Source organism: Dunckerocampus dactyliophorus, chromosome 15 (assembly GCF_027744805.1).
Source record: "Dunckerocampus dactyliophorus isolate RoL2022-P2 chromosome 15, RoL_Ddac_1.1, whole genome shotgun sequence".
Classification (NCBI taxonomy): Eukaryota; Metazoa; Chordata; class Actinopteri; order Syngnathiformes; family Syngnathidae; genus Dunckerocampus; species Dunckerocampus dactyliophorus.
The window spans coordinates 25,912,027-25,926,704 of NC_072833.1; the positions used below are offsets into that span (position 1 = coordinate 25,912,027).

The window sequence follows — 14,678 nt, forward strand, 5'->3', positions numbered from 1 at the left end:
GGTGGCGCCACGCGACTCTCAGATGACTCTGTCACATCTTGAAGCAGGCAAACTACAAAACAGCCGCAAAGAAGGCAGAAGACTGCAAAAGCACCACAGACAGGAAGCGCTGGGAGGAGTTTGGCCGGCCCGTCCCGTACCAGGCAGCTCAAAGCGAATTCTTGCGTCTCTCCCGGCGTGTGACGGCCTGTCCTGGTGCCGAGTCTGCAACGCGGCCCGGACTTGTCCCCACGCATTCCTCCGAAAAGCCTCCTGATGGCAAAAGTGCGCAAAAGTGTGAAAAGTAAACCGAGGACAGTCTTCCTCCCGCTCTGCCGCGCTAGCCTGTTGCCATGGCGACTGCTGGTTGCCACAGAGACCGGGAATATGGCATGATACCAGTTTATTGAAGTGTACTTCCGCGCGCGTGTACCTGCACGACTCCTGGCCTGTTGCCACTGAGCCGGCGTGTGCGCGCTTAGCACCTTTTTTTTGTCCCCCGTCCAAGTGGACAGCTTGTCCCGCGTCCCGCTGCCAGATGGTTCCGGGCCTTAAATAGAGACCGCGGGATCAAACCCCACAATGGGCACGACACGAGAGGCGTCCTTTCGTTTTTGAGCCTAGAGAAAGTGAAGTATGTGAACCGCTATACTACACTAGTAGTTAATTGGCGCTGTCACTCAAGTGTGAGATGAACTTTATGAATGAATATAACTACTTGAGTCTAGTCATGCTATCGTATAGTAGTCAGGTTGGGAGTCTAAAAACCCCCAATAATGCAATGAATGATTGTTTATTGACAGTAACCCAGCGTTTATCGCTGTTAATTGGTTCCTGACCCAACCGTAATATGTGAATTTTATTTATAAATGGAATATTTTCATACTTGGAGCATAGAAACGCTGTCGTCCCCGTAAGTGCAGACCGTAGAGCAACTGTATGTGTTTTTTTTAACATCATTGGAGCCCTCTAGACATGAAATAACATCCCTATAGTCAGCTTTGCACTCCTATTACCCGATATAATAGACATAATAAAAGAAAAATAAGACATAAGTAAGACACAATATAGACTTAAATATGTTAAATATAATAATAATAATAATAATGCATTTTTTACTAATAATAGGCCGTATTCAAACACAAAAGAGTGATGATGTATTAGTTAAGAATAATTGTTTTCATTACATTATATTATATTATATTATATTTTGAAAATATATTTTAATTTAAATTTACTGACTGTTTTATTGTTTTACATTGGTTCAATATTAAAATATTACAATAATTATGAAAGTATCTGATGTTGATTATTATTTAATTTTATTTGATTTAAAAATATATTATTTTTAATAATTAATTTAATGTTAAAATTGAAATAAAATATTTTAAGTGATTATGTATTTATTTTATTTAATAATACTAAGTATTACTGAATAACAATAATAAGTAATATTCATAAATGGAATATTTTCCTCCTTAGAGCAAAGACAAGCTGTTTACAACCTTATAAATATGTTTTTTTAAACACTATGTGACCTAGTGACCAGTGTAGAATAAATACTGCATATCACCACAACATCTTCAGAATGCTTTATATCTGTACAAAACTTGATTTAACCACTTTTGTGCTTGAAAATGCTGAATTTAGATCTTAAAAGTATGTAAAATGTGCTTAAATATGTATAGTTATTTTACTGATAGGCTGTCTTCAACCACATTTATTAATTCATGTGTTTTTGAATTCAAAGTTAGACGTGGCGAGGGATTCCTGTATGTGTACCTCACCTGAAATAGGCTCCAGCTCACTCTTGAGGAATGAAAAGATACTTTTAAAATTAATTGTAACGTTTGTGAAGGTTTCTTGTGTCTCTACAGGCAAGCATAACCATTTGAACATCCTGAATAATAATTAATTGAATAGTTTATATCAGGGGTGGCCATTGTGTCGATTGCGAGTTACCGGTAGATCGCCAAGGTAGTTTGGGTCGATGGCGTAAACGTCACTTTGTAGTTGTCATGTGACATCAGTCAGCAACACTAGAAAAGAGGGAAAAAAAGATATACAGTAGCTATTATATCAAAAGCAATGCTATATGACAAAAGTACGATGGTATTGACAGATGCTAAGCCATACAAAATGTACTTTGTCAATTTTATGATGTAAAAAAACATGAATTTTTGTGGACATATGTTTATTCCACAGTGTGAGTCATGTCATGCATCACATGTGACGCATAAATGGCCAAAATTCTTCTTTTCTGAGGTTAAAAGCAGCACTAAAAGAACATTTGCGCAACCTTGCCTTAAGGAAGAGAAGCGCCGGTGAGTCTTTAAAGTCACGGTTGCATCATCGTCAGTCCACTCCATCAACCGCCGCATTGATTTTTTTTTTTTTACCGCTACGAGGCAATAATGAATCACGTTAAAGCCGTAGTAAGGTGACGAATCGCGTACGAGCGCAGTCTCTCTGCACGGGCCCCTCGTCTCCATAGTGACGAGATGGAGAGGAAGAGGAGGAGGAGGGTGCTGTGGGGGGGGCAGTGTGTAAAGAGAGAGAGGGAGATCAGGCAGAGACATGCAGTCGCGCTGCCGCAAGCTAAGGAGAAGAGCTAATCGCTCCAGTTAGAGACAGGAAGGACAAGAAGAAGGAATACTGAGGACAGGAAGGTGAGTGCTGAGGATTTTATTGGCGTGTGCGGTACATTGTGTGTTGTCGTTTCTGGCATCTTTACGGACTGTGAGTGTGTGTATGTGTGCTTAGACAGGCTTCTCACTACATTGGTTGTGTGTGGGTAGGCGGGGGTGGGCGACCCGCTCAAGAGAAGGAGCTCAGTGTGTGTAAACGTTGGCTGCACTCCTGGCGACACGTGTTTATTTGACGTACGCAGCAGTCGACACTTTGAGTCCACTGAGGGGACAAGGCGCCCAAGCAGTTTTTTTTTGTTTGAGAAGAAGACCAACGCAACATCTGTGCTACTTTTTGGCACCGAAGGTTATCTACGAAACATCCGTGCTACTTTTTCAATAACAAAGGTTACCAACGTAACATCCGTGGTACTTTTTGGTAACAAAGGGTACCAACGTAACATCTGTGCAACAACGCCCAGCCAGGAGAAGACCCCGGGGGCAGACCTAGAACACGCTGGAGGGATTATGTCTTGTTGTGATTATGCCTTGGTGTCCTCCCGGTGGAGCTGGAGGAGGCGGCCGGGGACCGGGAAGTCTGGGCTTCTCTCCTGAGACTGCTGCCCCCGTGACCCAGACCCAGATAAAAGGAGGAAAATGGATGGATGGATGGATGGAGGTTACCAACGTAACATCCGTGCTTCTTTTTGGCACCCAAGGTGACCAATGGAGCATTTCCGCTACCTTCTTCCATCTAAGGTTACCGACCGTAACATCAGTGCTACTTTTTGGCGCCTAAGGTTACCTAAGGAACATCCGTGCTACTTTTTCGGCAACAAAGGTTACCGGCGTAACAACCGTGCTACTTTCTGGGACCCATCAGTTAGGCCAGGGGACCACAACCACAGGGCAGCGACCTGGTACTGGTCCTTAGCCGGGGCCAAACCGGGCCATAAAAAACATTCAGACGCAATAGAAAAATGAATAGACGTTATTTTATTTGTCTAAGTTTGTAAGTAACAACCCCAAATTAGATGTAAAGATCCAAGTTGTCCAGTGAGTACATGAAGAGACAAACTACATCGTCTCTCACTGGGGCTGCTGTACATGTCCAAAGAGGATAATGGGGAGACAAGAAAGAAAAATTCAACACAAATTATGACAGCAGCTATGCCAAATATGGTTTGTGGCTTCCAGGCAAGCTAATGCGGCTAAATCTCTTTAAGAGGTTTAGTGTGCCATCATTTTGGATTAAAGTTACCAATGACAATGGTGAAATTTAACCAAAATTATGACAGCAGCTACTTCAAATATGCATGCTAATATGCCAAATCCCTTCAAGACCTTCAATGTTCCATCATTTTGGATTCCAGTTACCAATGAGGATAGCTAAAATTTGCCCAAATGATCATAACAGCGACTTCTAATATGGTTTGGTCGCTTCCAGGCATGCTAATACACCAAATCCTGTCAACAAGTTCAATGTTCTGTCATTTTGGATTAAAGTTACCAATGACAAGAGCAAAATTTCACCCAAATTATGATAGCAGCTACTTCAAATATGCTTTTGTGGCTTCCAGGTATGCCAATTCACCAAATCCAGTCAAGAAGTTTGATGTTTTGTCATTTTGGATTAACGTTAAAAGGAACTCTGCACAATGACATTAGAGACGTCGTTGCCAGTCGCATCCAATTACTTGTGTAAGACTGAATTTTGGGTGCTGACATGACAAAATGAACAATGTGTCACACATGCACATCAAAGCACGCTATTATCATCTTCTCTTCAGCATCAGTTTACGATACGGGGGCTCAAAAAGGTTGGGGAGCGTCGCGTTAGGCTCCCACCTGCAGTGGCGGTACGATACCTAGAGGGTGGAGGGAGACACCTACTGGTTGTCCCACTTAGAGCCCGGGCAGTGCTCGTATTGGAACCACCTATGGAACACCAAGGCTGCCTAAATGCAGAACAAAAACAGACGCCTCTGTTCCTGGTATCCAAAACAAGCGTGCTATCGTTAGATTGGCCGCTGGAATATCGCTGTAGAAGCCGCCACGCTTTTAATTCAGGGAGAGTTGACTTTGGCATTTCAGGAACTTAACGGGGGGCATCCGTCAGGCGTTACAGACTATAAATCATCTTGACTTCAGCCGTATTGGATTTGAAGCGATGTGTGTTAAGTATGCGTGTGTGTGTGTGTGTGTGTGTGTGTGTGTGTGTGTGTGTGTGCGTGTGTGTTTATTTATGTGTGTGTGACCCAATTGCGTGACGTCTGGAATGAGCAACACTAGAAAGCGAGACGACAGCTCGCTTTTTTGGGTTCGAGCTATCTTTAGCAGCTTTTGACCGGCGACCAGTGAGCACCCTTTGATTTGTGTGCATCCAGAATGTTTCCAGCGATGATAAACGCCACATAATTAAACGTGCAGGGAAGTGATTCATGTTGTTTCACGTTGCCAAGCCTGCAAACTCAACTAAACTGGAGTTAGAACCTGCAAAATTCAATCATTCTAATGGAATATGATTGCTGATTTGTTATGTATCGTGTGCGTGTGCGTGCGCGTGTGTGTGTGTGTGTGTGGGTGTGTGTGTGTGTGTGTGTGTGTGTGTGTGTGTGTGTGAGGATCTTATTTTAAAGTTGATCCTGCAGCATTTCACACACACACACACACACACTAGTTACACTTCTCCTGCTATTAATGGAGATGCATCTGTCTCCATGTAGGCGGGCCTCTTCATGCCTCACCGGCATTGGCCGCCTCCTCCCACCGAGTGCCGCCATTGGCTGTTGTACGGGTTATCGCCTTGCTTTTGCGCAACCGCCACTGACTCCCCTCATCTCACTCCGGTTGCCGGGCAACCCCGCTTGGGTCTGTGGTAAGACCCCCACCAAGCCCCCCTTCACTTGCATCCTCTCCCCCCAAAATGTGTGATGTGAATAAATGTGGGTTCCCGAGTGCAGCGATAAAGCCGAGGTGTTCTCTTTGTGTGATTTACGGGCCGGTCGATACCAACGATCCAACACACGCACACATTAGCTAAGCAGTCGAGGTGGGGGTGGAGGGGGGGCACAGGTGTTAAAGAGTCAATCAATAAGTGAGGAGAAAAATGTTTTTTGTGTGTTGATGGTAAATACATGAATAGTAGGAGTGCATTCTGGCAGCTATTATGTAATTAGAGAGCCATACAAGCGCCATACGGAACATACACAAAAACACGCTAAACATGCAACATTTAGCACAAAAACACTGCATGACGCTAAAACATCAACCAATTACAACCTCAAATTCCACCAGAAAGATCATCATGATGATGTCGTCAATGCCAGTAAACGATGAACTGCAGAGTATCTCCGCTAAGTCCGTGTCAAGTGACCTTACGCCAGAGATCCTCTGACCCTCGCCGATCGATGCGGAGGAGTCCACCTCATCATTGGGAGAGACGGCGCCGGGCCGCGGAGGCTGTGACCTCGCAGTCTGCCAACCGGAAAAAAACAACAAACAAAACGTGCATGTAACACAAGCGTGGAAGCTAAATGGATGAAGGACGATGAAGATCACTCAGGAAAGCAGGGAGTGTTTCCCCATACTGCCATCAAATTTCGCCAATAACTTTCTGCTTCTCACGACCGGTTTCAGTGTTAAGTTGCCGTGTGATGATTTTAGCGTTCTTTGTAAGATGACACTGCGAGTCAAACTGTCATGCTGAGTAATGGCCTCCTGCATGTTCCGATGGTTTGACAAGCTCCTCATGACGAGCTGTCTTGTGACTCGTGATTGGCTCCTGCTAAAGAATGAGCTACTCACTTGCGAGCGGCACGGTATTTAAACGATTAGTCGTCGTTTTGAGGTATAGGTTATGTCACGAGATTAAAACTCAGAAATTAGCTGCACCGCTAGGTTGACACTGGGAGTTAGGGTGTATATTCATGAAGACATTTTTGTTTGCCCTTTTAAGCAAGTGGGGATTACTTGAGAAAATGTAAATAATTTGCAAGTGCAGCCTAACCTACACACTTTTAAGTGACGTTTGATGAGGTAAAGCCATATGCTAGCATGCTACTTCAGATGTTTTCTTAAAATCATTCTTAAAAAGCAAGTAGATCTTACTTGAGAGTGATGTATAGTTTACATGAGACTGACCATTATGATATTTACTTAGATTGTCTACGTGGAAAAAGTTACTGAGCTTTTTCTGAGTAAATGTTACTCAGAAAATGTTACTGTGCTGATATTTTTTCAGCACAGCCGGTGTGACGCCACGGAGGTCTCTGGCAAACCTTTTGCACTCTTCAGATGCCGCACTGCTGGCGTTTCAGGTGGCTGATAAGTCTTTTTTGTGTGCTTGACGAGAGGAAAAAAAATAATTCACTTTTAGCATTATGAGGGAAAACTAAAGTCGTTTTAGTAGCGTAGAGTTGAAACATTAAAGAAAAGATACAGAATGAAGTCAAAATATGATGTCAAAACTACAAGAAGAAAATTTACAAGGAGAAAGTTGACAGTAAAGTCAAAATGTTAAAAGAAAAAAGTCACATTCTTATGAGAGAAAAAAGGCACAATTTCACAAGAATAAGCTTGTCATATTATGAGTGAATATAATGTCATTTTAGAAGCACAGAGTTTAAATATTTAAGAAAAAATAAAGAATAAAGTCCAAATATTATGGGAATACAGTCATAATATTACGAGAAGAAAATGTATGAAGATTATTTAAGAAGAAAGTTGAAATATCAACAAAACCAGCAAAAATGGGAAAAAAAGAGCAAAGAGTGAAGTTGATACTAATTTAAAAAAAAGTCGTATTATTATGCGAAACAAACAAAACCAAATAAGGTTGTCATTTTTGGAATATCTATACCAAAGGCATATTTATATGAGGTGGTGACGCAACTGCACACTAACGGATGTCACTTTTAGAGCAGCTTTAAGCCATAAAAACGGCCACAAGGTGGCAGAAGTGCACTCGACGGGAGCTCAGCATGTGAATTTGAATGGAAAAAAGCACACATGACACAAAGGAGGAAGTGGAAGAGTGTGGAGGAGTGTAGCGTGCAGAAGGTTACGCATTGTAGGGACATTCTAACGCAAAGTTCAGTTCCAAATGTAAAAACTGTAAATACTTGATGGTGTTATATTTGTAAAGAAATTGTTATTTTGATGTAAAACAAGCCTTTTTTGTGTTGCTTATTCTGTGGTATAGTTGTTTAGATATTTCAGCTGTCACAAAATCAAAAAAAATTTGTGTCAAAGTGAAAGTTATGCTGGAAATGTATCTTTTCACAAAAAGCTGCTTTTCTCCATTTTTAGTTGGGAACTGATATTTTCCTGAAACGTACTTATGTTCTACTGCTGATTACTAAAGAATGGAAAAAGGTAGAGACAAACTTTTTTTTCTGATGAAAGACTGGGGGTTCTAATGTTTCCTTTGGGAGGTTCCATGTTCATATAGCCTTAGAACACAATGTTCCGTGTGCCTTGAAAGATCAGTCAAAATGGTATAAAAAAAGAGATAATAAGTTAAGAGAAAAAAGTCGTATTCTAACGAGGGGAAAAAGGCACAATTTTCTGGGAATAAACTTGGAATATTGTGATGTCATTTTAATTTTAATAGCATAGCGTTGAAATATTCAACGGATTGCTATGATATGCTGTGATGCATGTCATCTGTTTTTAATCGAGTTGGATTCATTCCTTTCCCTCCCGCTGGTCGACAGCCTCTCTCGGCTTTCCCTTTATTTGTGGCGCCTAATCCGTTAATCGAGCCCGCTCCATCTGTGCTAACGGGATCGCTAACGAGATTAGCGCATCGACTGGCAAACTGACACGCGCAGGCCGAGTGAGCGGACGCAGAGGCGCCGAGCCGAGCGGTGTTTTTGTGGGTCTCGGAGGGACACGTGTGATTGCATCGCAGTGACTTTCGTGTTTTGGGTGAAAGCGGCGAGCGATCTCCACCGCCGCCGACGTCAGGTTCCTCCTAACACGTGTTTGTACGCGCTGACATGGCAGGCCGGCTGCTGATGCTGCTGTGTGTTGCCATGGCGATGGTGATGTGACTCTCCATCGCTCAGCATACCGTCAATATAAGAATGTGGGTCGCTAAAGCTTTCCAATAACATCATTTTTCTGCTGTTATTGTTCTAAAACAACCACGGTGAAGTTGTGGGTGTGTGTGTGTGTGCGCGCGCGTTTGCGTGTGGGTGTGTGTGGGTGCGTGTGTGGCTCAGGACTTCAGGGAGAGTCATTACGCTCGCATCAAGGCCTCACATTGAGCCTAATTAACGCACAAGAACACACACCATGCAGAGGTTTGTCCCACCAAACGTCCTCGTCGGAGGCCACCGTGTTCCCGCTGGTCTTTTTTGGAGAATAAAGGCTGGTAACTGGCACAGTCAGAGGACGCCTGGTGACCGGAGGAACAATGGAGCCTTTCATTGGACTCCAAGTGTGTGTGTGTGTGACAGTGTAATAAGCGCCTTGGGGAGGAAGGAAAACATCACACAGTGCATTTGATGGCTACATGGCAGGACAGTGATGTTTCTATCACATGATTCATTCATTAAGAGCCAGGAAGCATGACAACATGCGTGGAAGGAAGGTTAGCATTTATGTGCGTGTGTGTGTGTGTGTGTGTGTGCGTGTGTGTGTGTGTGTGTGTGTGTGTGCGTGTGTGTGTGTGTGTGCGTGTGTGTGTGTGCGTGTGTGTGTGTGTGTGTGTGTGTGTGTGCTGCACTGGAGACAATGTTTCATTACACTCATTTGCAGCATCAAGCTCTCTTTCAGGCAGGGGGTGTCCAACCTCTTTCCAGCGAGGGCCACTTTGTGAAAAATGAAAGGATGCAACTTTGCCACTAAGAAGTTATATATATTGTATATATATTTCACTCAATTTCTTTCATTAATATCAACTATGCTCTTTGCTCTTTTTTCCCTTTTTTTTAATTTTCCAAATATTTCCACTTTCTTCATAAATAATCCTCATAAATTTTTTTCTCATAATGTTGTGACTTTATTGCCATAATATTATCACTTTTTCCCCCCAGTCTAATTTTCTAAAAATTAAAACTAAAAAAATATCAATATGATATTGAAACTATTTTTTAAAAATGTTTTATATTTTATTTTCTCATAATATGTTATTCTCATAAAACTCTTAAATTACAACTTTTTTTTCTTTTAATAATTTGACTTTGTTCTTGTAAAATAAAATTACCGCGTTTTTTCCCCCCATTTTTGCCGTTGTTTTTACATTTTCAGAATATTTCCACTTTTTTGATGAATAATATTCATCAGTTTTCTTCTCGTAATATTATGACTTTATTCCCATGATATTATCACTTTTTTCCCCCAATTTAATTTTACAAAAATTACAACTATATTTTGTTTTGTTTGTTTTTCATGTTAACACAACTTAAAAAAAAATGTTTAATATTTCAACTCTATTTTTTTAAATATTAAATATAAATACAACCTAATGTAAACATTATTTTTCAAAAATGACAGCTTCAGTTTGTTTTGTTTACAAAACTACGACGCCGTAGTAATGTGCCTTGTGAGATTTCGAGAATAAAAGTTGTAAATTTGCAAGTATAAAAGTGGAAATGTAGGAGGATAAAGAGGTCATGTGAGGTGTGATGGTGTCGTACGTGTCAGAGGGAAAATAGAGCATCGCTCTTCAGGAAGGAAGGAAACTTTCTTCTTGCTTCGGGCCAGCGTTTATTGATAACGTGGCAGCAAAACAGAGCATTTGAGCACAAACAGATTAGCATGGGTTAGCATCACCTCACTTCCCCCTTCCTTACCCCGCCCCCTCCACATAAATCCCCCCTTTTTGTAGCTGTCCCAATGCCTGTAACATGCAGTTACCACTTTTATTCTCGTAAATGTGCGCATTTATTCTCGGAATCTCAGATGATTTTAATACGCCGTCGTAACAGGCTTTTTTTTTTTTTTTTTTACGTGGCCATAATACTCCGTTGTAGTTGTTCATGATATTACAACTATTTTTAAAAATATTTCATATATTATTTGCTCAGAATATTATGACGTTATTCTTATAAAACGACAACTGTTTCTCGTGAACGTTTATAATTTTACTTTATTCTTGTAAAATTACTGCAGATTTGTCCATTTTTGCTGGTTTTTTTCTGAATATTTCAACTGTCTTCATAAATAATCTTCGTAAATTTTGACTTTATTCCCATAACATAACTTTTCTTCAAGCTAATTTTCCAAAAATTACAGCTTTATTGTGTTTTGTTTTTCATGATATTACGACTAAAAAAACCGAACATATTTTATCTTTAATATTTCACCTCTATGCTACTAAAATGACATCATTTTCTTATTATAATAAGACATTATTCTCATAAAATGGTGACTCTTTGTCATTAAATGACAACTTTGAATAATTTGACTTTTCAGTATGCAGACATGCCTGCTTTCAAGTATGATGTTGCAAGCTTGTCATAAAACAATCACATATTTATGGTTTCTGTGTCTCTGTGATGCGTTCAGGTTCTGAAGATTAGTCTCATCGGCCACAGGAAGCGGATCTTGGCCTCGCTGGGTGACCGGCTACACGAGGACATCCCCCAGAAACCTCCGCGGGCCATCTCCCTACGGGTGAGTGCGTCAAACCCACAACATCGGGGGTCTCGGTGGAGGCTCCCCAAATGACCAAATAGCCATTCCGCCCCACCTCCCAGGAGCCCGGCGGGAACCACACACCCCCCCAGCTCAGCCCGGCAGCGTACACGGCGGCGGGCATCCCCGGCGGATCACTGGACGTGCAGCACCTCATCATGCAGGCGGACGCGCGGCGCCGGCAGCGCAGCAACGACAACTACTTTGACGACGTGCCGCGGTCCAAACTGGAGCGGCAGATGGCCCAAGTCAGCATGGTGAGCCACATGGAACGTGGCCCGGCGCCATCATGAAGGACTCTGCTTTTTGGCTATAATGATAACTTTATATGCATACTTGATCTACTGTATATACAGTGATCCCTCGCAAATACTTGATGCATACACAGTAATCCCTCGCCACCCTGCGCTTCACTCTATCAATGCAAGCCTGTCTGAGTCTATATTATGTCTTAGTTAGGTTTATTTTCTCTTACTATAACTACTACATTGGGTAATAGGAGTGTAAAGGTGACTCTAGGGGTGTTATTTCATGTCTAGCGGGCTCTAATAATATTAAAAAGCATATTCAAAACAGTTTGGTTTTGTTTCTTTGCTCAAAGTAGGAAAATATTCCATTGATAAATGTTATTATAATTATTCAGTAATAATTGGTATTATTAAATTAAATATGTACAAAAATAAATGGTCATATTAAATAAAATATGTAATTATCAAACACATTACATTTAATAATAATAAAATACCTTAATAATTATTGGAATATTGTATATAATGTAATGTAATAACACTCAGTTAAATTAAATTAAAATATTAAAAATATTAAATATATAAAATATTAGAATAATTCTACACTAATACATCATCACTTGTGTGTTAGAATATGGCCTATTATTAGTAGACAAAATACATATTTAAGCAAATTGTACATATTTTTTTTCCTAAATGATGCATATTTTCAAGCCTAAAAATGGCTAAATGAAGTAAAATAGCAATACAAAGGCAAAGGCATTCAGAAGACGCATTCAAAGACGTTATGATATGTAGTATTCTACACTGGTCACAAGGTGTCACTAACGTTATATTGATGATACAATAGCCACCACAGGAAGTATTGTACAGAAAAAGAAGTTTAAAAAAAAGGTCAACATCAAGGAACTCCCCAATGCTGACATATGTGAATTCATATAATGTTTTATTTTCTATTATTATGTCTACGATAGGAGTAATAGGAGTGTAAAGCTGACCATAGGGGTGTTACTTCATGGCGAGAGGGCTCTAATAATGTTAAGAATCGATGGAAAATGCATATTTAAGCAAACTGTAAAAATTTTTGGCTAAATGAAGTAAAATACAAATATAAGGCACTCAGAGGACGCATTCAAAGACATGTTGTGATGATATGTAGTATTCTACACTGGTCACAAGGTGTCAGTAATGTTACATTGATGAGACAATAACCAAAGAACAACAAGGAACTCTCCCAGTGCTTTTATTGATGTCTTATTTTCTCTTACTATGTCTACTATATTGCGTAATAAAAGTGTAAAGGAGACTATGGGGTTGCTATTTCATGTCTGGAGGGCTCTAATAATGTGAAAAAACTGTATTTAGAAGGTTGTAAACATGTTTTATATGCTTTAACTTTGAAAATAGTCCATTACAGTATTGCTTTATCTACTGCATACGTGCTCAAGTGTTGAATATTTACCCTCAACACGCCTCTCTAACACAAACTCTCTTTTCTGTCTGACGCCTGATTGGCTCTGCTTTCTGATTGGCTGTGGTTTTGCAGGCAGGCGAGTGGTGCGAGCCAATCACGTTGCGTCCGCCAAACGAGGCCACCTCGTCCACGCCAGTGCAGTACTGGCAGCACCACCCTGAAAAGCTCATCTTTCAGTCGTGCGACTACGAAGCCTACGTGAGTGGACTCCAAGTATGGTCATGTGACGACTGCCTCCTCAGTCATTGGTCAATCACTGGTCAGAGTGTACGCTGCTAACTTTGTGGGAATGTCCTTTTCTGCCCTCCCCATAGTGAGACTTGCCCATTTCATGTTGGTGTATGTCCCCGATAGCGGCGTCCATAGTGAGACTTGCCCATTTCCTGTTGGTGTATGTCCCCGATAGCGGCGTCCATCGTGAGACTTGCCCATTTCCTGTTGGTGTATGTCCCCGATAGCGGCGTCCATCGTGAGACTTGCCCATTTCCTGTTGGTGTATGTCCCCGATAGAGGTGTCCATAGTGAGACTTGCCCATTTCCTGTTGGTGTATGTCCCCGATAGCGGCGTCCATCGTGAGACTTGCCCATTTCCTGTTGGTGTATGTCCCCGATAGCGGCGTCCATCGTGAGACTTGCCCATTTCCTGTTGGTGTGTGTCCCCGATAGCGGTGTCCATAGTGAGACTTGCCCATTTCCTGTTGGTGTATGTCCCCGATAGCGGTGTCCATCGTGAGACTTGCCCATTTCCTGTTGGTGTATGTCCCCGATAGCGGCGTCCATAGTGAGACTTGCCCATTTCCTGTTGGTGTATGTCCCCGATAGCGGCGTCCATCGTGAGACTTGCCCATTTCCTGTTGGTGTGTGTCCCCGATAGCGGCGTCCATCGTGAGACTTGCCCATTTCCTGTTGGTGTATGTCCCCGATAGCGGCGTCCAGAGTGAGACTTGCCCATTTCCTGTTGGTGTATGTCCCCGATAGCGGTGTCCATCGTGAGACTTGCCCATTTCCTGTTGGTGTGTGTCCCCGATAGAGGTGTCCATAGTGAGACTTGCCCATTTCCTGTTGGTGTATGTCCCCGATAGCGGCGTCCATCGTGAGACTTGCCCATTTCCTGTTGGTGTATGTCCCCGATAGCGGCGTCCATCGTGAGACTTGCCCATTTCCTGTTGGTGTATGTCCCCGATAGCGGTGTCCATCGTGAGACTTGCCCATTTCCTGTTGGTGTATGTCCCCGATAGCGGCATCCATAGTGAGACTTGCCCATTTCCTGTTGGTGTATGTCCCCGATAGAGGTGTCCAGAGTGAGACTTGCCCATTTCCTGTTGGTGTGTGTCCCCGATAGAGGTGTCCATCGTGAGACTTGCCCATTTCCTGTTGGTGTATGTCCCCGATAGCGGCGTCCATCGTGAGACTTGCCCATTTCCTGTTGGTGTATGTCCCAACATCAGCGTCCATGGTGAGACTTGCCCATTTCCTGTTGGTGTATGTCCCCGATAGCAGCATCCATCGTGAGACTTGCCCATTTCCTGTTGGTGTATGTCCCCGATAGCGGCGTCCAGAGTGAGACTTGCCCATTTCCTGTTGGTGTATGTCCCCGATAGCGGTGTCCATAGTGAGACTTGCCCATTTCCTGTTGGTGTATGTCCCCGATAGCGGCGTCCAGAGTGAGACTTGCCCATTTCCTGTTGGTGTATGTCCCCGATA

The 14,678-nt window shown here is 42.2% G+C and overlaps 1 protein-coding gene across 7 annotated transcripts in view; it reads left to right on the forward strand.

Annotated features, from left to right (window-relative positions):
• anks1b (ankyrin repeat and sterile alpha motif domain containing 1B) overlaps positions 1-14,678 on the forward strand; it is a 126,100-nt gene that overhangs the window by 96,763 nt on the left and 14,659 nt on the right. For 6 of the 7 annotated variants that reach the window (XM_054752932.1, XM_054752926.1, XM_054752927.1 and 3 more), the window contains 3 exons: positions 11,124-11,231; positions 11,315-11,509; positions 13,047-13,172. In XM_054752932.1, the coding sequence (XP_054608907.1) occupies positions 11,124-11,231; positions 11,315-11,509; positions 13,047-13,172 (429 nt within the window). Of the gene's footprint in view, positions 1-1,545; positions 2,649-11,123; positions 11,232-11,314; positions 11,510-13,046; positions 13,173-14,678 lie in introns of those variants that run through there. The other variant, XM_054752931.1, reaches the window with a different exon arrangement.